The sequence below is a fragment of the Pteropus medius genome, unplaced genomic scaffold, assembly GCF_902729225.1.
Source record: "Pteropus medius unplaced genomic scaffold, Ma_sr-lr_union100, whole genome shotgun sequence".
NCBI lineage: Eukaryota > Metazoa > Chordata > Mammalia > Chiroptera > Pteropodidae > Pteropus > Pteropus medius.
In genome coordinates this window covers 3,973,508-3,998,070 of record NW_024350921.1, presented here as the reverse complement: position 1 = coordinate 3,998,070, position 24,563 = coordinate 3,973,508, and the positions used below count along the sequence as shown (strand labels likewise).

Sequence of the window (24,563 nt, the reverse complement as noted above, 5' to 3'; positions counted from 1 at the left end):
AGAGCATCTTGAGATGCCGCCACCTCTCTCATTTTGTGTTTAGCTTTGGCTGCCGATAGCCTACACATTCTTGAATTTTTCCTTTTCAGGGATAGAATCTCAAGACATATTCTTAGCTTGATTCGGAACAAGGAGCAGGTTAGCTATTTTTTTAAATTCAAATTACCAGTGATTGCTTGGTTCCTGCAACACTCACTTGGAGTAGAGAGAGAAGGAGCAATAACAGTTATAAAATCTGGCATTTGTTTTCACGGTAGGCAGAGAAAATGCTCATGCGAGATGTTTGACTTTCTCTTTTAATCTCTTTGTATTATACAGCTTCACCCAGAAATACCCACCAGTAAAATTTTTATCAGAAAAGGATCGTAAAAGAATTTTGGTAAGTTGGCATATCTGATTAATATATGTCATATTAAGAAATTTTTTAAATCAAGATGTAACTCACATACCATAAAATTCACCCTTATAGAATATATAATGCAGTGGTTTATAGTATGTTGACAAAGTTGTAAAATAGCACCACATTCTAATTCAAGAATGTTTTCATCACCCCCAAAAGAAATTCCATTGCCAGACATGTACCATTCCCTCCTTCCCCACCCTCTTGGCTCCTGGCAACCACAAAACTACTGTCTGTCTCTGGATTTCCCTGTTTTGGACATTTCGTATGAATGGGACCATACAATATATGGTCTTATGTATCTGATTTCTTAAACTCAGAATAATGTGTCCAAGGTTCATCCATGCTATAGCATGAATCAGTACTTCCTCTCTTTTTATGGCTGACCAACATTCCAAATATGGTATGGGTGTACCATATTTTGTTAATCCATTTATCAATTGATGCCGTCTGGGGTTGTTTCTATTTTGAGGCTGTTGTGAATGCTGCTATGAACATATGTGTACAAGTTTTTGTCTAGATATAGGTTTTCAGTTCTTTGGGGTATACACCTAGGAGCGGAATTGCTGGATCACATGGGAACTCTATGTATAACTTTTTGAGGAAATGTGAAACTTCCAGAGCAGTGGTTTTTAAAACTTTTCTGGTTCACAGACCACTTTGAATGAATACATGGGAAGCTTCCTTGGCTAGTAGTCTTTTTGTTAAACATCAATACAGATTTAGAAATGAAAGAATTCCATTTAACTATTGTGTAGCTAATTCTGTCCAGAGAGATTGGCACCTTTGCATTTAAAAAAAAAAATAACAGCTTTATTGAGATATAATTTAAATACCATACAATTCACCATTTTAAAATGTACAATTCAGTAGTTTAAGTATACTGACAGAGTTGTGAATTCATACCAATATTAGAACATTTTCATTACTGCAGAAAGAAGCCCTGTACCCAATAGCAGTCACTCTCTATTTTCCTCCAAGCCCCTCCACACCCCAAGACCTAGGCAACCACTAATCTACTTTCTATCTGTATAGATTTGTCAATTCTGGATATTTCATGTAGGTGGAATAATATAATATTTGTCCTTTTGTGACTGGCTTATTTCATTTAGTATGCTTTTAAGATACATTCATGTTGTAGCACGTACCAGTACTTCATATGTTTTTATTACCAAATACTAAACCATTGTATGGATGTGTCACATTTTAGTTATCCATTTATGACATGAGTCATATGGTAACTATCTTTAACCTTTTGAGGAACTGCCAGGCTATTTGCCAAAGCGACTGCACCATTTTACATTCCCATCAGCAATGAATGAGGGTTCCAATTTCTCCTCATCTTTGCCAGCACTTATTATTATATATATTTGTTTGTAATCCTCTTAGTAGGTATGATGTGATATCTCATGGTTTTGAGTTCAGTGTCCCTGATGCCTAATGAGGTTGAGCCTCTTTTTATGCGGTTATTGGCCATTTCTGTATCTGCTACGGAGAAATGTCTATTCAGAGACTTAGCCCATTTTTTAATTGGGTTATTTTTCTTTTTATTATTGACTTATTAGAGTTCCTTATTCTAGATGCAAGTTCCTTATCAGATATATGATTTGCAAATATTTTATCCCATTTAGTTCTTAAATTTAAGTCTATGATCCATTTTGAGTTAATTTTCACATGTCATGTTAGATAAGGGTTTTTCATTCTTTTGCATGTGGCTGCCCATTGGATGACAAGACTGATCGTGCCACACTGAATGTTATGTTACCCTTGTTGAAAGTCAGCTGGCCATAAATGTGAATAGTTCTAGATTCTCAATTCTGTTACGTTGATCTCTATATTTTTTCTATACCAGTACCACACAGTCTTGATTCCTGTAGCTTAGTAGTAAGTTTTGAAATTGAGAAATGTGAGTCCTCCAATTTAGTTCTTTTTCAAGATTGTTTTAACTATTGCAGATTCCTTATAATTCCTTGTGAATTTTAGGATCAGCTTGCCACTTTATCCAAAGAAAACAGCTGAGATTTTGATAGAGAGAGCACTGAATCTGTAGATCAGTTTGGGTGGGATTGCCATCTTAACAATATTAAGTCTTACAATCCTAACATGGGGTAGCCTTCCCTCTATTTAGGTTTTCATTAGTTTCTTTTTACATTTTTTGTAGTTTTAAGAATGTAAGTTTTACATGGTCGTTAAACCTAAAATATTTTATTCTTTTTGATGCTAGTATAAATAGAATTTTCTTTAGTTTAATTTTATGTTGTATATTGCAGGTGTATAGAAATACAATTGATTTTTGTACTATCTTATATCCTGTAACCTTGCTGAACTCATTGGTTAGTTCTAATAGTTTTAAGTAAGTGGATTCCACTGATTTCCTTTATATGTTGCTGAGGGTTTAAGTTAACTTTGTGTCATTTTCTCACTGCAATACAGAATGGCTCCCACTTACCTTCTTTGTATTATTGTTGTACAATATATTTCCTTATTTTACAGAATCAGTAATATAATTATAAACATTTTATACAAATCTTTTCTTTTTTGTTATAGTAAAACATTAATAACATAAGATTATTTTAACCGTTTTTAGTGTACAGTTCTGTGGCTTTAAGTATGTTCATGTTGTGCTATACAACTTGGTCTTTAAATCATTTAAGAGTAGACAGGAGAAAATGCAATTTTATCATCTTTTATAATTACTTTCTTGAGGTCCCCCCCCCACTTTTTTTCCTCTGTAGATTAAGTTACTAAGATCATTTGTTTTCAGCCTGAAGAATGTCCTTTAATATTTCTTATATGGCAGGTCTGCTTTGTTGTAGACTTATTTTTGTTTGTTTTTGAAAGATATTTTTGGTCATTTATAAGATTCTTGGCTGATAGTTTTTCTGCACTTTGAATGTGTCATCCCACTGCTTTCTCCTTATTTGTTACAATAAGCCAGCTGTTAATCATATTGGGATTCCTTTGTACTTAAGAGTCATTTTCTTTTTCTGCTGTATTAGTTTCTGAAGGCTGAGATAACAGTTACCACCAGCTCACCAGCTTAAAACAATAGATGTTTAATCTCTCTCAGTTCTGAAAGCTAGAATTCTGAAATCAAGATGTAAGCAGGGCCTTGTTCTCTCTGAAAGCTCTAGGGGAAATTCTGTATGCCTTTCTCTTAGCTTTCTGGTGTTGCCAGTACTTCTTGAGTTCCTTGACTTGTAGATGTATCATTCCAGTCTTTGCTTCTGTCATCATGTGATATTCTCCCTGTGTGCCTCTCAGTGGATTCAGGGTTCACCCTACTCCTATGTGACCTTACTTTAACTGATTACATCTGCAATGACCCTATTTTCAAATAAAGTAATATTCTGAAATCCCAAGAAGGACATGAATTTTGCAGGACAGTATTCAGCTCAATAAAATTGCTTTCAAAACTTTATTTTTATGTCTGATTTTCAGTATTTTTAGTATGGTGTGTCTGTGCGCATCTCTTTGTTTTTTACATTTATCCTATTTGGAGTATTTTGAGCTTGAATGTGTAGATTAATATGTTTCATCAGTTCTGGGGGGAGTTTTCAACCATTACTTCTTTGACCGTTTTTTCTGTTCCTCTTTCCCCCTTTCTGGTACCCCCAATGACATGCATGTCAGCATGGTTATTGGTGTCCCGTATTTGTCTGAGGCTTTGCTCAGTTTCCTTAATTTTTTTTTTTCTGTCCTTTGGATTGTATAAGCTCTCTTGATCTATCTTTAAGTTTGCTGAATATTTTTATTCTGTCAGTTCCAAGTTAATGTTGAATCTGTCTAGTGATTTTTTTTTTTTGTTATTGTACTCGTCAACTTCAGAATTTCCATTTGTTTCTATTTTATAATTTCCCTCTTTTTAGTTTCAGTGTACTTCTTTAAGCATGTTTCTCTCCATTTCTTTGAGCATATTTACGATGGCTTTTTAAAGAACCATGTTAACTCTGACATCTGGGCCCTCACACAGTTTTTGTTGCCTGGTTTTGTGTGTATGTATGTGTGTGTGTGCAGGTCATGTATTCTTGTTTCTTTGCATGTCTCATAATTTTTTGTTGAAAATTGGACATTTTAGGTAGTATAGCAATTCTGGATATTGTTCGCCCCTCATCGAGAGACCGGTTTTGTTTTTGCTTGTTATGTATTTATTTAGTGACTTTAGTGACTTGGCTGTTCTGTTTTAATGATGTCTTTTAATGATGGAGTGTGGAGGTCTGGTGGTTGCTCCTCAGAGACTGTAGCCCAGAGCATTGACACAGTCACCCTGACAGTCACCTTGGGATGACTATGGCTCTAGCAAGGCTCTTATTCATGGTGTCTTTCCCTGATTTCTCTGTTAACCATCTGTCTTGTGTGGTATCACACCAAATGTTAGGCTCCAGTAATTGCCAGTTGAATGAACTATTTTTTCAGCAGTGCTTTGAGTTATAAATCGCTCCTCAGTCTGATCCATTAAATTCTGGTACCTTTGCAGAGATAGATTTTGAGGCCAGTCTTTGAGGTTTGTTCTGAACCTCAGGAGGTCTCTCAGGTGTCTCTTTCACTGGGTTCCTACAAAACTTGCTGGCTTATGGTTTAGCTTGTTTTTCTCATAGAACCACCAGCCTTTTTTTTTTTTAATTGCTTACCAACTAACTCTCCATTGTTTTTGAGAGCATCCTTATGCTTGAACTTCTCTACACTCTCTTTCAAATAAAGAGGGAAATTATAAAATAGAAACAAATGGAAATTCTGAAGTTGACGAGTACAATAACAAAAAAAAATAAAGATGTTTCCTTTGGGGAGAGCTTGGCGATCTCTGTGTTTATTGACTGCCTCTCTCCTTGGGGAAATCTCTGTACCTGGGGGAGGGAGTGACACAGCTGCTATACAAGCAGGGGGCTGGCAGGAGCAGTAGCTCTGATCTCCTTGCCTTGCCTATCTCAGCCTAGAATCTCCACTCTAGAAGACGGTAGACACAAGAATGGCCAGAGTCTCATTACTCATAGCCTGCCCTGCCTAGGATAGAGCTTCTGTCCTGTGACTGGCAGCTGAGAAGAGGAAGGGAATGCTTAACCACCTGGCTACTTGCCAGGGATTTATTCTCTATAGCTCACAGCTGGAGGGGATGAGAAGTGGTGGTGGCCTGCCCTTCCTGGTGAGATTTCATATCTTTTGAGTGGTAGCTCTATTTTTTTAGCCATGCCCACCACTTTTACTCACTGCGAACTGTGAGAGTGGAGGGTAGAAGTGGGGAGTGAGCCATGGCTCCAGTGTCCTAGACTCTTATTGAATTTTAATAGATTTTCTTGCATACATGTTTCTTCATTTATTGTATACCCTTAAGACAATTTCTAGAGACTTTTAATGGTTATTTTGTATTTAAATTAATTTTCACCAGTAATGGTTATTTTGCTGGGGATCAGGTCTACGGAGCACTTCACACTGCCATTCTGTAAAAATTTCTTATCTGTGCTCTTGATCTATAAATGGTTAGGATACAAGGTTTTTTGTTCTTCTGTCCATCATGTAGGAGTGTATATCCCAAACACCAAAGTAATACTCTTGAATCAGTATTAAACTGTTTTCCCTACATAATTTCCATTGACTTTTATAAACTATAGATCTCTTGCCTTTTTAGATGGTTTAACATAAATCTCACCTTGAACAGACTCTAAAGTCTGTTCTACTTGTATACCCATAATCACATCAAAAATCTGTATGCATTTAAGTATGAATTGAGAAATCTATCGATGTCTTTAGCAGCAGAACAAGTTAATTTTTCTAATCTTCTGTCACGTGTTTGCGTGATCAGAAAATCCGATGACTTCCACTGCCGCATGACCCTGCAGTCTTACAGGGGTCCTTGTTATTTCTATGTGGGATGATCTTCCTGCTACTGCTTAGTATTATCGAATTTATTTCACTTTGCACATAACCACAATCAATAGACTTAGTGTTTTTCACTCATCTGCCATCTCACAGATTAAGCCCACATTTCAGAGTCATTTTGGTGTCCAAATGTGGCGTATTGTTGCTAACACTTAAAAAGCCTTTTCAGTAGTTATTGAAGCCTTAGCACAAAGAGGTTTGTTTGAAAGACATTCTTTTTGCTGATTTGCTAAGCAGAATGAGTTAATGCTGACCTTAAACTGTACCACTTTAGCTGCCTGTTAGTTCCCACAAGAGCAGGAAGTACAAGCACACTGAAATGAGCTCACAAACGGCAGAGCCATGCAAAACTGGAAGGTCTACTCTATCTCACTGTAAGAGGTCTGATATGTTTTCTTCCTACGATATTTTGGCTATTAACTCCTTGTTATTCAGAGGGTATGCCTGGTTTGGTGATTAGTTTTCCTGAGGACGCTTCATAAGTGGTAAGCATCCACCGGTTTCGTTTCTGTTTGAAATGCTTGTCTAATAGACTGAAATTCATCAGGCAAACCATTTTATAACCATCCAGCTATGTTACATAAATCTTTCAGTATTTTAGATAGAAAGGCACTGTTCAACAAAAGCAATTCAGATCCATTTTAAGCAAAGCTAAGGTGCTTCCAGCAATTCTATGTTACCCCTATTGGAAGTGTTCGTGTATAATTTAATACACTGCATTTCTGCTGGCTCTGAGCCGTCACTCAGTTATTTTAGGTGCTGAGATGAAGTTAGAGTGCCGCAGACATCTTATTTTAAGGAACAGTTGCAATATAGAATTACATTAGGAAGGATGAAATTTCCTTTGAAAAGATATAATTTTTCTTATTTAAAAACTGTGGAAAGCATTAGAAAGTGCAATAAAATGAAGCTAAAGTAAAATGAAATCTCACCCCATGAGCTAATAAACCCTACTGGTAAGCCACATTTGAAATTCAGTTACCTTTCCAGAAAATTCTTTTTTCAAATCATTGTTCAGCTTTATGAGTAGACTGTAAAACACAAACCAGACGAATCGACAGGTAATGGAGGGAATATGGAAGTAAGAAGACTGAGCTTAGATATCATTTTTAGTGAACTGGGGATCTTGATCAAAAACTCAAGTTCCTCTGGGTGTCACCTCCAAACAGCGAGTATTTAGAAAACAGTGCTCTTACTGAAAAGTGCTTACAGTGATTGAAAGCTCTTGAGCCTCAAGACTTCAAGTCATTCACGTTCTAAACCATATTTGTATTTCCATCGAGCATATGTAAGTTCCTAGTTGGTGGTTGACAAACGGTTCTTCTTAAGGCAGCACTCACCCTCCTGCTCTCCCAAATCTGCCTTATTCACCCAGGGCAGCTTTACTCTCACCGTGATAAACACTGAAATTGCATGTGAGATTTTATTTGAACAGAGGACTTCATGGCAAATTAATGTTTTAAAATCATAGACCTAGGGGTTTATGTGCTTTTTATTTGAGGCACAAAGAATTGGTGTTTTTCCTACTGTTAGTTCTTTTAGTTTAGAAGAAGGATGATGAAGTGAATGCCAGTTTTGATGGAGGAGAAAGTAGAGTAGAGAACAGAACAAGATGGAGGATAGTTTCACATCACATGTCTGTTTTTTTTTTTTTAGTTTATTTTTTTACTCCTACATCCCAAAAATGAAATAGGCTTTATCAACTCCCTCCAATTACAGTACTTAATTTGAATAAATTCTTTTTATTAAAAAAATCTTTTTCAAACATAAATAACTTTCCACATTTATTGTAGTTAAGTTTTAGAACACATTATTGCTAAACTCCTGTCCCTCATCGGCCCCTCATAGCTGCATCATTTCACACTGTTTGGCTGGGTAGGTAGCAGTGCATGGTGTTCTCATTCCTGCTCTGACATTAACCAAACAGTGAAACTTAATCATTCAGGGCAAACAGCATCAGTTGCTTATAAATTTGCTGCTCCAGAGCCTTTGCCATCTTCCTTCCTTTCCCCCAGACCCAAGTTTTAAGTTGTGGCCACTCCAGAAATACGTCTTAAATTGATTGTCCCCATGTTCTCTTGTCCTTTCTCTGGGGATATTTTACACACCATCCTGATGCAGATAACTGGAGGAGCAGGGTTCGTGGGTTCCCATCTCACCGACAAACTCATGATGGATGGCCACGAGGTGACTGTGGTGGACAACTTCTTCACGGGTAGGAAGAGAAATGTGGAGCACTGGATTGGCCATGAGAACTTCGAGCTGATTAACCACGATGTGGTGGAGCCTCTCTACATTGAAGGTGAGTGATGCTGAATGCTCCCATCACTTGGAGCCTGGCGAGTGGGTTCCCCAGAGCGGCCAGCCCCCAAGGGTAAGTTCTGTGACTTGGCCACATTCAGTTCATGTCATGTCTTGTTCTTAAAATGGTTTTCCCGTGTACAGAGCACTGTCCTGATTTCTCTGATAAAGAATGGTTATGACAGTGTGAGTGTCTGACTTTGCTGTTATAGGGCACCCCTGGTTTTGAGCTTCATGGTCTGTTGAAGCAGGGCTTGTGTAGTTCACAGCCGTCCCTATTGCCTAACAAGTCTGATCTGTGCTCCCCCACTGCAAATGAAATTACTTTGAGCTTCCTGTAGAAATGTAGCTGATACAGGATGTGGAATTGATCATGAAATACCACATATGAGAGTTTAAATCCTTCTAGTGACTTTGCCACTTTAAAGGAATTACGGTTTGGGAACCAAAGTGGTTTGGATTATGGCCTCCAAAAAGATATGTTCACATCTTAACCCCCAGAACCTATGAATGTGACCTTATGTGAAAAAATGGTCTTTGTAGATGTAATTAAATTCAGTATCTCGAGATGAGATTGACTTAGATTACCTGGGTGAGCACTAATTCCCACAGCACAGCAAGTGTCCTTATAAGAGATGGGATGGAGAAAACACGAGCACATGGGGATAAGTGGAGAAGCCACGTGCAGACAGAGGCAGAGACTGGAGCTGTGCATCCCTGTGTCCAAGAACGCCCGAGGGGTGAGGGGGGCCATAACCCGGAGCCCGGGGAGGGCGATGTCGCCTGACCAGCCCCTTGTTTTCAAACCTTTGATTTCTAGAACTGGGAGAATAAATTTCTGTTGTTTAAGTTCACCTAGCTTGCGGTACTTTAGGAAACTAATTTAGGGCCCTTAAGTCGACTTTTCAGAGACTGTCTAAAGCAGCAGTCCCCAACCTTTCTGGCACCAGGGACCAGTGCTTCTATGAGAATCTAATGTTTGATGATCTGAGGTGGAGCTGAGGCGGTGATGCCAGTGCTGGGGAGCAGCTGCAAATACAGATGAAGCTTGCTCACTGGCTCACCACTCACCTCCTGCTGTGCGGCTCGGTTCCTAATAGGCCACGGACCGGTACCGGTCCACCCGGGGATTGGGGACTCCTGGTAAGGTGTGCTGATGAGAACTGCCACCGGGCGCTTGATTAGCAGGCCTCTTAGGGTCATAGAAACTTCACATCTGTCTCATTTAAATCTGACCATAGCCCCGAGAGGTAAGTGGCATCATCCCACTTACGTTTATGTGGAAAACTGGAATCGGGCTGTGGCCTGCCCAAAGTTACAGGGCCCCTAAGCAGCGGAGCCAGAATTCAGCCTCAGGTCGTTGGCTCCAGAGCTTGTAATCACTTGCCTTCCTGCTGCATGGATAGTAACGCACTGCCCTTCCCATTGGCAAATCTCGAACATTTTCCCATGTTGATAAAATGTATCCTGAAGAGCCAGTGTCATTGCTCAGCAATGTTATTATATGGATATACCGTGGTTTATTTAATATTACCCTTATTTAAAGTTTTCCAGTGTTCGATTACGAATATCTCTGAATTTTATTTCCTCTTAATAAAGAGTCCAAATATGAATTGTGTCAAATAATAATCTGCCTCCTTCATCGTTTGGTGGTATCTGTTTCACTAATACATTAGTAGCATTAAGCATTATCTTAAACTACTAACAGAAATATTTTGTTAATTTGATAGAAAACCCGTAGTTCAACATACATTACTAAAAAGGTTAAACTTTCTAACGTGAATTCTCAAAAGAAATCTAAATAGTTTCTTTTACCTTTTTAAAATTTGCTCTTAGTATGAGTTTTTCATAATAGGGATGTTAATCACTTGGCATATATTTAGCACTGCCCCTCTCACCCGGACATTTGCCTTTTAATTTCATTGACATTTTGTAATTGTTATATAATCTCATCTGTTTTTTCGTCTTTGCCATTTTTTTTTCCTGTGCATTTTATAATTGTCTCAAGACAGTTACAAACCAAAGGTTAGGCTGTAGTTTTTGTGAAACGAAACAAATGATGTAGATAATAGACAAATTGTCTCACTTTCTACTTGGACTTGATCATGGGCTTGCCATGAGGGTTAACTGAGGTAATGCATGTGACAGTGCTCTTGTAGACACAATTCCAAAGGTGTCCCCCCCAGTATGCTCCCTCCCAGTTTTTCAGCCAAAGACAAATCTAGCTCCTGCTGTGAAAGAACTGTGCTGAATAATTAAGGTTGTGAATCAACTGGCTTAAGATAAGGTGATTACCCCGGATGGTCTGGGTGGGCCCCACATGATCATTCACATGAGCCCTTAGAAGCAGCATAGAAAGATGGAAGGGCTAGTCAGGGAGATTTAGTGGAAGAGATGCCTTGAAGAGACAGGCCATGGGAAGTCAGATTTACATGTGAGAAGGACATGACCCCCCACTGCCAGCTTTGAAGAGGGCCCTGAGCCAGAGCATGCAGGCAGCCTCCATGAGGTCCTGGCTGACAGCTAGCAAGAAGACGGGACCTTGTGCTGCAGCCTCGTGAAACTGAATCTTGCCAGCAACGTGAATCATCCTCTGATGACAGGAACACAGTCTTGCTGATACCTTGATTTCAGCCTATAAGAGTCAGGGCAGAGAACCATCTGAGCCACACTATGCCCAGACTTCTGACCTTCACACTTCTGAGATCATAAATAGATATTTTTTAAGCCTCTAACTTTGTTAGGGCAGCAATAAAAACCTACCACAGGGGCCTTAGCCCAGAGGCTGGCCTACAGTAAGTGCTCCTTTAATAATAGCTATTGTTACTACTCTTTCCCCATTTTTTGCACATGGCAATAAACATTTGTCAAATAATTTCAGTACTACCAAGAAACAAAACTTAGTAAAAATGATACGTTGGCAAGTAAATCATGTGCTTTGGCTATGAGCTCTGACACCAGAGCTGCTCTAGGCCGTTTCTGCTGCTTCTGATCATAGATTCTGTGTAGAGGAGACACACAAACACACACGCCCACACTGAATGGAGGCACACAGACATGCTTAACACTTTTAGTCTTATGCTCACAGTCAATTCCCTCAAATAGCACTAAGGTGGGAGAGCATAAGACATTTTTTCACCTAGATAGTTTAAGGCCTGTTTTTTTTTTTTTCGCTTTCTCAATCTTAGCATCGAGTTCTTTCATGCTCTTGATAATCCCCCCCACCCGATTCTGTTCCCTCACTTCTTCACTCTTTCTGCCCCACAATGCCCACACGACTCTGAACTCCTTATGTGAAGAAGTGTATCATTTAATCCTCTGTGTGGGTGCAGTTTTGCTTTTCAAAGGCAATAATCCATCCTTTCCCCCTTACATCAGACAAAATGACTTTAACCAGATGAACTTAGTTTCATGTGCCCCTCCCCTTTCCTCAGTGTTGTGTTATCACACAAAGGATGACATAATTTAAGGCCCCCTTGACTGTTGTTGCCTCGTATGTCTAGTGCCTGTCATATTTCACTTACACTTTAGTTGTTCCTCTGATTGAATTTTTCAGCCTGTGCTCATTTAGGTGGGAGTACCATTTGGTGTAGTATGAAGTTGAGATTTTTAGCAACAATGAACAAGTTAGTGTGCCCTGTTGATGTGAGAAATTATTTTCCTCCTCTGCGTGGTAAGAGTGTATAACAGATTCTGTAACCCAACAGTTAATACGTAACTATTTTTAGGACCCTTTTCCTAATAAAGGAAACTTTAGTTGATCCGATATCTTACACCATAGCAGAAATGTGCTTCAGCTTTGAAAAGTATTTCGTGGAATTTATTTTTGTTCATTCGTTTTGCTATGGGATGGCACGTTGTTTGGATTCTATTGAGGTAATGGTATCACTTAATTTGGCAGCATCTCATAGCTGAATTTCATTAAATTTTCCTCAGCACAGATTCCCTTCTATTATTTTCAGAGTCTAATCGTTATGTATCAGAAACAAAGACATGAGCAGTTTTATTCTAATTTCACATTCCTAGTGGGAAATCAACTTTGGACTAAGAATGTGCTGATAGGACTGGAAAAGAAGAATGCGGTTGCAGTTGTTAGGGTCACGATCGAGATGGGGTACTATAGAATTCAGGGACAGCCATGTGGTAATGAATTATAAAAATGATAAAGAGGTGCTGTTGTCAAAGGGGTTATGACAGGGGTCTCTGCATTGTGTGGGTTAGATTGTAGAGAAAGAATATTGTTGCTTTGAAATTGAAATGACTTAATCTGACTTTATAGAGTTTTAAAATGGATTTTAAAACTGGATTTTACCAACCCAGGTATTTCAGTTTCCAGTGTTGAATCTACCCTGCAAAATATTTAGCTCTGGAAGGAGTAAAGTTATTTTTCCTTCCAACCTATCTATTCAGGATACTGCGAAGTTTTCTGAGAAGCCAGGTCCAGGGTAGCAGAGTGTGTTTGGGTTTTGTGAGGGATATGCTAGGCCATCAAGATGGTGAAAATGGGGCTGCAGTGTTGAGTTACCTCCTTGTTCCCACCTGGAGGACTGAGGAGTGAGCCCGACCATCAGGTGCTCTGTGAAGAAGAGAGGGTATGTAAGGAAGGAGACCTGTGCTCTTGGAAGTGAGGATGGGGACATGGAGAACATCGAACAGTGACTGCAGAGGGCTTTCCAGAAGTGATCCAGCACTGCTGAAGGGAGACAGAAGTACCCATTCAGCAGGAAGTCCACACGGTGGGTAAAGTGTGAGAGAGAGGAAGGAGTTAACAGTGGGACTATGGCCTTTAGGTGTCTGGTCCAGCATATGAGTTGCTAGGAGAGCAGCGCTCCTGTACTCAGAGCAAGAAAAGGTGAACAAACTGAAATTCAGCAACTTATTTTAGCTTCATTAGCGAATTAGGGTCACAGGGCAAATTGCAACCCGAAAACTAGAGACACAGGTGAAAATAGAATCACAATTGTAAATCACAGTTTACAAGCAGCCTGGTAGGAACATTTTGTAGAGAATTGACCAATAGCTAGAGGCTGAGTGTGGACAGTCTTGAGACTTGAAATCTCCAGAGTCACAGATTTTGAGGAGTAGGGGGCACACTCCAGGAGCCCCTCTAGGCTCTCAGTGAAGATCAGAGGAAAATCTCTGCAGTTCCAATAGTGGGAGGGGAAAAGCAATCGTTTTGAAATGAACCCTGATTTGAAATGAACCCAGAGCATTCTCTTCTCCCTACCAAAGGCCCGCCCTTAGGGGAATCTGAAGGGGGGACGGGAAATTCAGAACCCAGGTTCACTGACCCACTGAAACCTAATCAAAGGACTGCAGAACGCATCCTCTCCTCCCCCAACACTTAACGCCACATTAGTAAAAATCTAGCATAACAACAGTTCCAACGGAAAGAACTCTAAGACTCAAGCCCTAGTCAAGAAGGAGTCTCTACAGAAACCCTAAGACAACAGGGGAGACAAAAACAAGAACACTAGAGAAAGTTTTACCTTTTGACACAGCAGATAGTAAACAGTTACCCCTAGCTAGATAAATATAAACCTCACGTTAAAACCCTCTTTATCTGTTTCTTTTACCTGATAATATCATTTCTGCCTTTCAATAAAAAATTACAAGATGCTAAAAGACAGGGAACACAGTCTAAAGAGAATGCAAACATCAGAACTAAGACAGATATGACCGAAATTTTGGAATTACCAGACCAGCAATTTAAAATAACTGATCGTTAAAGACTGTAATGAAAAAAAAGGGGGAGGGTGCTACATGCAAGAAAAAATGGGTAATGAAAGCAGAGAGATGGTAACTAAGGAAGAATTAAAAGGAAATTCCTGAAATAAAAATCACAACAAAAATGAAGAATGCCTTTGATAAGCTTATCAGTAAATTGGACAAAACTGAGGAAAGGGTCAGTGAGCTTGAAGATAGGTCAGAAACTTGCCAACTGAAAAAGAGAAAAGAAGAAAAAACAATATCCAAAAACTGGGATGGTTACGAAAAGTGTAGCATACGCAATAATGAGAATACCAGGGGAAAAAAGAATGGAATAGAATATGTAAAATGATAATGGCTGAGAATTTTCTGAAATTAATGACAAGCACCAAACCACGGATCAAGGAATCTCAGAGAACACCAAACAGGATAAATACTCCCCAAACCTACACTAAGGCATGTCATATTCAAACTGGAAAATTAAAGATAAACAAAATCTTAAAAGAAGCTGAGAGGGAAAACACTTTATCTATAAAAAAATAGGATAAAGGTTACATCAGACTCCTTAGAAAACATGCAAATAAAAACAATGTAGAACGAAGTATTTAAGGAGTTGAAAGAAAAAAACCCACCAACCTAGAATTTTTTATCCAGTGAAATCCTTCAGAAGTGAAGGAGAAATAAAGATTTTTCTCAGACAAACAAAAGTTGAGGGAATTTGTCCCTAGTAGACCTTATAAGAAGTGTTAAAAGTTCTTTAGAGAGTAGGAAAATAATACAGGTCAGAAACTTGGATTTACATAAAGAAAGAAAGAATGTTAGTGAAGGAATAAGTGATGGTAAATGTTAAACAGAAACCTTTCAAGGACAAAAGTTATCCTGAAAGGAAGGGTTTATTGAGCCATATGCTAGCCAGAGGACCAGGTCCTAGGGCACACAGTTTAAACCAGCAGCAGCAATGTTAGATGGAAAAGACACGTCTGTCATCTTCAGGTTGATATGGCTGTTTTGTACAATGAGTTTGGAGAAGAAAGATATTAAGTTGTTTTGAAAGATTTTTTCATTGGCTGTAGAATAAAGGGGCAGGAGAAGATGAAGTGGAGAAAGTGCTGTGATAGGTGAATTGCCCGTAAGAAAGAGGTATTTGCTGCTTCTGGATTGGTTGTAGGCAACAGTCCAGCACGTTCATGGGTAAGCAAGATACGGTGACATCTGATTGGTCAGTTTGTCTTTCTAGATAATCTCTGAAATAGGACCATTTCGGCCTAGGGCTATTAAATGATTATCTCTTCTTGTCTCTTCCACCCATCCTCTGGCCTGCTGTAATTTAATTTAGGACATCACAGAATTTTTCTCTTGTTGTAAAAACTTTTATTTTTCTTATCTTTAATTTATCTAACAGATAACAGTTTTTCACAGTGGCAGTATCGTAGCCAATGAGGTTTATCCGAGGCATGGTCATTGCTAATTGATCTAACATGATAGTTTGTCCAAAATAATAAGAGCAACAATAAATAAATGACAACAGTGTTATAAGAGACAAGAGGAAGAATGGGATACTCTGTTATGTAAGTTACCCACTACCTGTGAAGCAGCATAGTGTCATTTGAAAGTAGATATAAACTAGTTGAACTGTAAATCCTAGGACAACTACTAAAAAAATTTCTTTTAAATAATTGATATTGTAGAGTTCTGGTCAAGATGGCAAAGTAGGTGAATGCTGTGTTTGCGTTCTTTTACGACCGCATCAAAATTACAACTCATCTACAGAACAACCATCAGTGAGAATCACCTGACATCCAGCTGAACAGAAGTCCTGTAACTAAGCAGATACAGAAGAAGCCTAGAGACTTTTAGGAGGGGTGGAGACTCAACAGGCTGGTCCACATGTGGCAGTTAAAAATCTCTGAGGAACAAGGAGACCCAGCCCCACACCAGGCTCTAAGGTTCTAAGGCCGAGAAGAGAAGTCCCCACAACTGGCTATAAACTAGTGGAGATTGTGACTGAATGAGACGGAGGGCAGCTGGAGTCCCAGACATTCCACTTGAAGGGCCTGTGCATAGACTTACTTGCTGACAGACTCATTCTGAGCTCCAGTGCTGAGGCGCCAATTTGAAAGGCCCCAGAGACATACTAGGAGGAACTAAACTATCTGGCTTCAGAGCTAGAGCCAAAGGGGCAGCTTTCTCCCAGAGTGGACAGAGTACTGGCAAAAGCCATTGATCCTTCGTTGAGCCCTTTCCACTCCCAGCATGCAGACACAGGTAGATGCCATATCTGAGTCTCCATCAACCTGGCTGACACCATTTGCCCTGCCTTGGGGGTTACCTGAGACCCCACCTCACCCAACTGTCAGACCCATCCAAGTCACTTCTAGTGGCTTTTCCATACAAACGGCCTGTCTTGGCTCATACTACAGACTTTCCTAAAGCCTCTCAAAGGTTCACAAACCCCAAACGAGCAGCATCTGGCTTCAGTGTGCCCCATACCTTTTGCTGAGCAGCCCCAAGCCTGGCATTGGTGGTAGCCGGCCTTATATCACAGCTTAGCCTCTTCTAGGCACCACCACTCCCAGCATGGCTGGCAGCCATCTGGAGATCACCTTGTGGCTTATGCCAGGTTGACCCGGGTTGGGCACAGGTGTTGGGCACAGGTGGTGGCTGAACTTGGCCTGTGGTGGGGTCCCTCCCAAGAGGCTCCAGAGCTGACATACCTGGTAGCTGGCTTCAGACTACACTATAGCGCCACCCACTGCCTCTGTTGATGGCATACTCAGAGGGCAAACTGGGCAGGCATCAGAGCCCTAATAAAGCAAACCCTGCTCCCTAAAGTCAGGTTCTGCACAACACTGTAGTCACCAGCCAGTACTTACAACCAGTCACCCTGAGAGTCAGTCCCTCCCACTGACGTGTAACCAGCCTCCAAGGCTCAACCATAACAAGAGGGCACACAGAACCCACAAAAGGGACATACCTGCAGTACCTGGCTCAGGTGACCAGGGAAATTATGCCACTGGGCCCCACAGGACACATACTACATAAGGCCACTCTACAAAGACCAGGAGACATAGAAGCTCTATGTTTTATATAGAAACAAACACAGAGAGGCAGCCAAAATGGGGAGACAAACATGTCCCATTTAAAAGAACAGAACAAAGCTCCAGAAAATAACAAAATGGAGATAAGCAATCTCCCAGATTCAGAGTTCAAAACACTGGTTATAAGGATGCTCTCCATGAAAACTCAACAAAGAGATAGGAAACAAAAATGGATATAGAAAACAAAGAATCAGTCAGAAATGAGGAATACATAGAATCAACAGTAGATTAGATGAAGCAGAGGATCGAATCAGCGATTTGGAAGATAGGTAGTAGAAAACACCCAGTCACAACAATAAGAAAAAAGAATCCAAGGAAAAAAAAAAAATGACAGTTTAAGGGACCTCTGGGACAGCATCAAGCATACCAACATTTACATCATAAGAGTACCAAAAGGAGAAGAGAGCAAGTAATTGAAAACCTATTTGAAGAAATAATGACAAAACTTTCCTAACCTGGTGAAGGAAATAGACATACAAGACCAGAAAGCACAGTCCCAAGCAAAATGAACCCAAAGAGGCCCACACCAAGGCACATCATAATTAAAATGCTGAAGGTTCAAGGCAAAGAGTCTTAAAAGCAGCAAGAGAAAACCAATGAGTTACTTATAGGAGAGCTCCCATAAGACTGAGCTGATTCCTCAACAGAAACTTTGCAGGCCAGAAGGGATTGGCAGGAAACATTCAAAGTGATGAAAACCAAGGACCTCCAACCAGGATTACTCTACCCAGCAAAGCGATTGTTTAGAATTGAAGGAGAGAGAAAGAGCTTCCCAGACAAAAATGCTAAAGGAGTTCATCACCACTAAACTAGTATTACAAGAAATGTTAAAGGGATTTTTTAAGAAGGAATAAAAAGGCCAAAAATATGAATAATAAAATGGCAATAAATACAGTAATTACTTTATCAATAATTTAAATGTGAATGTATTAAATGCTCCAATCAAAAGATGTAGGGTGGATGAATGGATAAGAAAATAAGCCCCTTACATGTGCTGCCTACAAGAGACTCTTCAGATCGAAAGATACAGACTGAAAGTAAAGGGATGGAAAAAGATATATTGTTTAAATGGAAACAAAATAAATATAGGGTTTAGGGGGAGGGCGAAGTGGGTAAAGGGGATCAAATATTTGGTAGCTGAAGGAAACTGGACTTTGGATGGTAAACAATAGAATATACAGATGTCAAGTGATAATGTACATCTGAAAATTATATAATTGTATTAACCAGTGTTACCCCAATAAGCAATTAAAATTAAAACAAAATAAAATAAAATAAAGTGGAAACAAAATGTTTGGTCGACGATACTTGTACCAGACAAAATAGACTTTAAAACAAAGGTTATAACAAGAAACAAAGAAGGACCCAGTGATTTTACTTTTGGGTATTGATATGATGAAACCCAAAACACTACTTCTAAGGTGCGTGTGAATCCATATGTTCATTGCAGCTTTATTTACAGGAGCCCAGATATGGGGGTAACCTGGGTGTCCATCAATAGATGAATGGTTAAAGAAGTACGTACATTCAATGAACTATTACTCAACGATAGAAATGAGTGAAATCTTGCCATCTGCAACAATATAGATGGACCTAGATGGTATTGTGCCAATTGGAGTAAGTCAGAGAAAGACAAATGCCATATGATTTCACTTATATGTGTAATCTAAAAATGAACAAACAAAATCAGAAACAAAGTCATAGATACATAGAACATATTGATGTTTGCCAGATGGGAGGAGGCTTGGGGAGACGGGTGAAAAAGAGAAGGGATTAAGAAGTACAAATTGGTAGTTACAAAATAGTCATGGGATTATAAATTATAGCATAAGGAATGTTGTTAGTAATATTTGTAGTAACTGTATGGTGTCAGGTGGGTAATAGATTTATAGGGATTGATCACTTTTTAAGTTATATAAATGTCTAATCACTTGTACATTTGAAACAATATTGTATATCAACTGTAATTGAAAAATACAGAAATTATTAGGGTAAAGAATAGCTAAAGAAGGAATCGTTGATTTTCCGAAAGAGGAGAAAGAATGCGATCATCTACAATGCTCAGTTAAAATGAGCAGAAAGTGGAAGACAAGGAACAAGGGAAATTCATAGAAAATAGTTATAAATATGCCAGCTATTCAAGTATATTGATAATCACATTAAATATGAATGGTCTAAATACACCATTTAAATGAGAGACTTTCATAGTGGTTATAAAAAAACAAGACCCAACTACAGTTAACCCTTGAACAACATGAGTTGGTAACATGGGTTCATTTATACATGGATTTTTTTTTTCAATAAGTACTGTAAATGTATTTTCTCTTCCTTATGATTTTCTTAATGACATGTTTTTCTCTAGCTTTATTTTAAGAATACAGTATATAATACATAGAACATGCAGAATACATGTTAATTGACTTCATGTTATTCGTAAGACTTCTGGTCAGTAGTAGGCTATCACTAGTTAAGATTGTGGGGAGTCAGAAGTTCCATGTGGATTTTCAACTGTGTGAGGGGTTAGTGCCTCTAACCCTGCATTGTTCAAGTGTCAACTTTGTATGTTTTCTACAAGAAATCCATACTTTATATATAAAGATACAGATAGATTGAAAGTAAAGGGGTAAAGGAAGATACACCATATTAGTACTAATGAAAAGAAAGCTGGAGTAGCTATATGAATTTCAAATAAACTTCAGAGTAAAGAATACAAACAGGGAAAAAGGGCGACACTGCATACCGATAAAAGGGTCAGTTCTCCAAGACTAACAAACAGTCCTGAATGTGTATGCACTTGACAGAGCATCAGGATACATGAGGAAAAACTGACGGAACAGGAAGAATAGACGAAGTTTTAGTTGAGACTTTAGCACCCCTCTGTCAGATGCAGTGGGCAGAAAATGAGGACGCATTTTAACTTAACACCGTTAATCAATTGGACATAATTGATATCTGTAGACTCCTTAGTTCAACAACAGAAAACGTTCTTTTCAAGCTCCTGTGGAATATTCTGGGCCATAAAATACCCATTAATAAACTTTTAAGTTTGCTAATAGAGAAAAAATTGAGTAGAAATTACATAAAGTATATTTTTAGACCATGGTGGAATGAAACTTGAAATCAGTAACAGAGATAGCTGGAAAACCGCAAAGTATTTGGAAATTTAAACAACCTAACAAATGGTTCAAAGAAGAAATGTCAAGAGAAATTAAATATTTTGAACTAAATGAGAGAATTTGGTTCCTAATTTATGTATTTGATAAAGAATGAGATGGAATAGAATCTTAATTTTTTTTTCTTTTCAAAAGACTACTCAGGTAATAAAAGAAATATATACACATTAAAAAAAATTGGAGAAGTATAAAAAGCAGATAGTTATCCTTAATCCTCCTATCCAAAAATACTTTGTTCATGTTAACATCCAATCATTTCTCTAAATGTGATTTTATTAAATTAAAAACATGCTCAATACTCAATATAGTTATATAGTTCAAAAAAATTTTTTTTAATTTAAAATATACACTGTAAGAAGTCTTCCTTGTGCCTCTACCTTACATCTTCCCAGTTCTCAACTCTCCCCAAGAAATTAGTTAACAATTTTCTTTTCATCTGTAGTTTATGTGGTCCAGTGAATACAAATAATTATTCACAATTCTCCCTTATTGTAGAGAAAGTAACATAGTCTTTATTCCTGCATCTTATTTTTTTTCTGCTTGCTATATCCTGGTGATTTTTGGCAACTGCTTAGTATTCTAATGTGAATATATCAGATCTCTTTACCAAGAGACGTTTTTTCCCCCAATGTTATTTTATTAGCATTTCTCCATCTTACGAGTATAGTATAGTGTCATTATTCCTGTGTGGTTAGATATTTGGGTTGTTGCCATGTGAGGCCACATAAACTTGCTCATGAAAGCTGCCTGGTATATACCCGTAAGCCACTGTCATCATTACCTTAGCATACATGTCCAGGTTCCTGATACATATAGCCAGTGCCTCCTTAAAAAGCTGTCCCAATTTACTTGTCCAGCATCTGCATAAACAGGAATCTTGAGATGGGCATTTCTGTAGAGGGCAGAAAAAGGCAGAAGTGCCCATTGTGTTATGGCAGCCAGCTCCTGAAACTTGTAGTGCCTGAGTGGAAGGGGTCCAGGAAAGAAGAGACATGGCAGGAGCTGACACTCGACACTTACTTCCTATGTTTCAGGCACTGTTCTAATCACTGTGTACGATTACAAATTCTTTCAGTACTTGCGTGAGGTAGGCAACTATCCTCATTTTGTAGATGGAGAAACCAGTGCTTGGAGCCCTTTCTGTTATCTGCCTTTAACTCGGTGTGGAAATCCTTTGCAAGGCCAACAGGGGTGGCTGCCAATAGAGAGAGAATAGGTGAGGTTGGCCTCCACCCAGACAACCTGAGTGACCAGTTAGGTGGGCAAAACAGTATTTGCCAAGCACCCTGGGTCCATGTTAATGCAGACATTTGAGGAGTGCTGCTCTGATTAGAATACTGTTGTTGAATTATTTAGAAATTCCTCACTTTCGGTTTATGCTGCAAATGTAAACATAAAATAAAATGCACAGGGTGTAGTTCTCAGAGATAGCCCTCTCTGTTGAACTTGGGGCCGCAGGGAGTTCCTACACTACGGCTCAGACACTGTGGATGTTTTCTGGCCATGGCATTATCACACTGAGCCCCTCAGTACTTGGGAGAGATTTAGGGGACGGCGAAGGAGACAAGAGGAGGGTGGCTGCTGGCCTGGAGGAAATCAACAAGTGGTAGTGCCCCATAACGTAACTTTTAATCCTGGGGCTCAGCCAGATGTCTGGCATCTGCAATCTTACTTTTGCATTAAGTCAATATTATTTGATATGAAATCAGGGCGAAATCCCAGTCGTTTACTTTTTCGTGCCAAGAAAAGTTTGGTCTTTATACTTTGAAGAGTTCTGTATCTTTTAAAATCTCGCTTTCAGTAAATATTGGTATTGGGGGACAAGGGTTAGGCCATGCATTCCATGCTGCAGAGAGTGACATCTTGTGCAGTGTTTATTCCAGGCCTCTGACTTGGGCCGTGGATAAAGGGAAATGGGAAATGTGTAGCAAGTGTCTTTATGATGGGATTTTACTGTATACTAAATCATGCACGTTCACGGAAAGAACCAACCCTGGGTTTTATTTTTTAGTTTTTCCAAAGTCTTCGCTTCCAGGCTACAAATCCTTAATTGGTAATTAGTATCTTATCAGTTCAGCCGAGTATGGCCTTGGCCCAGGGAGGAGGTATATGCAGCCTACACTAGGAACTTTAGTAAAAAAAAATCAAAGGGAAACATACATGTTTAGTTGGTTTTTATGCGGACTTCCCCTTTGGTAGAAGAGAATGCTTGATTTCTTTATGGATTCTGAACAATAATTTTGAGTTATCTCGAGTTCAATTTCAACTGTTTTTTTTTCTTTCATATTAATGTATCATTTGTGGGGATTTCAGGCACAGTGGAATTCATTTTAAAGACCTATGGGCATTTCACTTGTGGTTAGGCTAGTTGTGTTTTCAGAGCACATTGTAGGCCTGGGCATTCCTCAGCTGTCCCACCCCCTGCCCATCCTCACCCCAACATAACATACCTGCGTTCTGCCGGGAATGCCGTTTTGAATCTATTTAAGGAAGTTATGTGAAAAAAGAAAACATTAGTTTGCTTTACTATTTAGTTTTTACTGTTTCCCTTCCTTGGTTATTAATTTGAGCTCTTTTAGGCTCGTTTCTTAAGGCTTCTATTTTTCTAGCTGTGATTACAGCACATGGCCGTTGTAAAAGTAACAGGGTTGTGGGGGAGGGTTATTTGGCAGTCACATCCAGCAATATCCAGCAAATGAATGAGCCTTTCTCCTTTTTTCTTCCTCTCTCCACCCTCAACTTAGAGTTTTAAATGCCATGATCATTTTTGGTATACTTTGAACTATGCAGTTGATGTGTTTTGAGGGCTTTTTTTCCCTGAGCTGTGAGGGTTGACTTTATTGCTCTGTTAGTAATATTACTTTGTATTTTTGTAGCACCTCTCACTGCTGATTATTTATGCTTGTAACAGTTTCAAAGTTTCTTCTCTGTTCTCGTCATAATTCTTTACCAGATTAATTAGTCAGCAGACTCTGGTACCATGTCCTTTTTAGGACAGGAATTAGAGTTTCTGTCAGTGTTAGAGACAGAACACATTCTCTTTAGAAAAAAGGGCTGTTGAAAACATTGATTTTTATAGGGTTTTCAGGTACTTAAATAGGATGCATCAATGCCACTATTTAAATAAACATCACAAAATAGTTTTATGGGACATACCTAAGCCTTTTTAGGTTGAGTGAGTGAATTGGGATGCAGCAGAGTTGGCTAAATTGTCAAAAGATGAGAAAACAACAAACCAGGTAGATAGCCTTTTGGATGAAAAAAGCCCTAATTTGTGGCTCATCTCTCCACTCAGCTAACCTGTTGAGGACTGTTCCCAAACTGCCTGGGGCCAAAACACCAGCTAGGGGTATGTGATTTCAATTCCAGATAGAGATTTCTGGCCCACCTAGATAATTGCTCGGGAATCTGCATTTATATGTGCTCATAGGTACGGAGGGAGCTGCCCTCCCTGCAGATGGCAAAGCTGGGGCAGAGGTCTTAAGGAAGAAAATGGCTTGCTGCTTGTGCTCAGTGAGTGCACCTAGTAATGACTTGTACAAAGCAGTCGACAAGGCAGACCAAAGTCATTGTTAACTAGCACACAGGCAGCCAGCGGGGAGAGTGACCACGGGCAGTGGGACGGCTTCCCACACAAAGTCACTTCTGAATTGAGCTTTGCAGAAGAAGGCCTGAGGTGATGGTGCAGGTTATGGATTCATGTCCTTGTTCAATGTCAGGGAATTATGACTCTCAAGTGAGTTGTATAATTCATTACATATTATAATGTAATAATAATATAAGTAAAGTGCACAGTAAATGTAATGCACTTGAATCACCCTGAAACCATCTCCTATCCTAGTCTGTGGAACCACGAAACCAGTTCCTGGTGCCAAAAAGGTTAGGGATGGCGGGATGGCTGCTCTGTTCCATTCCATTAGCGTATGTGTTTGTCCTTATGCCAGCCTACGTTTTGATTACTATTTCTTTATAGTATGTTTTGAAATCAAGAAGTGTGAGTCTTCCAAC

General features: G+C 39.1%; 1 protein-coding gene across 1 annotated transcript in view; it reads left to right on the top strand.

Moving 5' to 3' along the window:
• Positions 1 to 24,563, top strand: part of UXS1 (UDP-glucuronate decarboxylase 1) — a 101,654-nt gene that overhangs the window by 41,783 nt on the left and 35,308 nt on the right. Inside the window, exons 6-7 of the mRNA XM_039840081.1 lie at positions 319 to 379; positions 8,396 to 8,576. Of these exons, the coding sequence (XP_039696015.1) occupies positions 319 to 379; positions 8,396 to 8,576 (242 nt within the window). The remainder of the gene's footprint in view (positions 1 to 318; positions 380 to 8,395; positions 8,577 to 24,563) is intronic.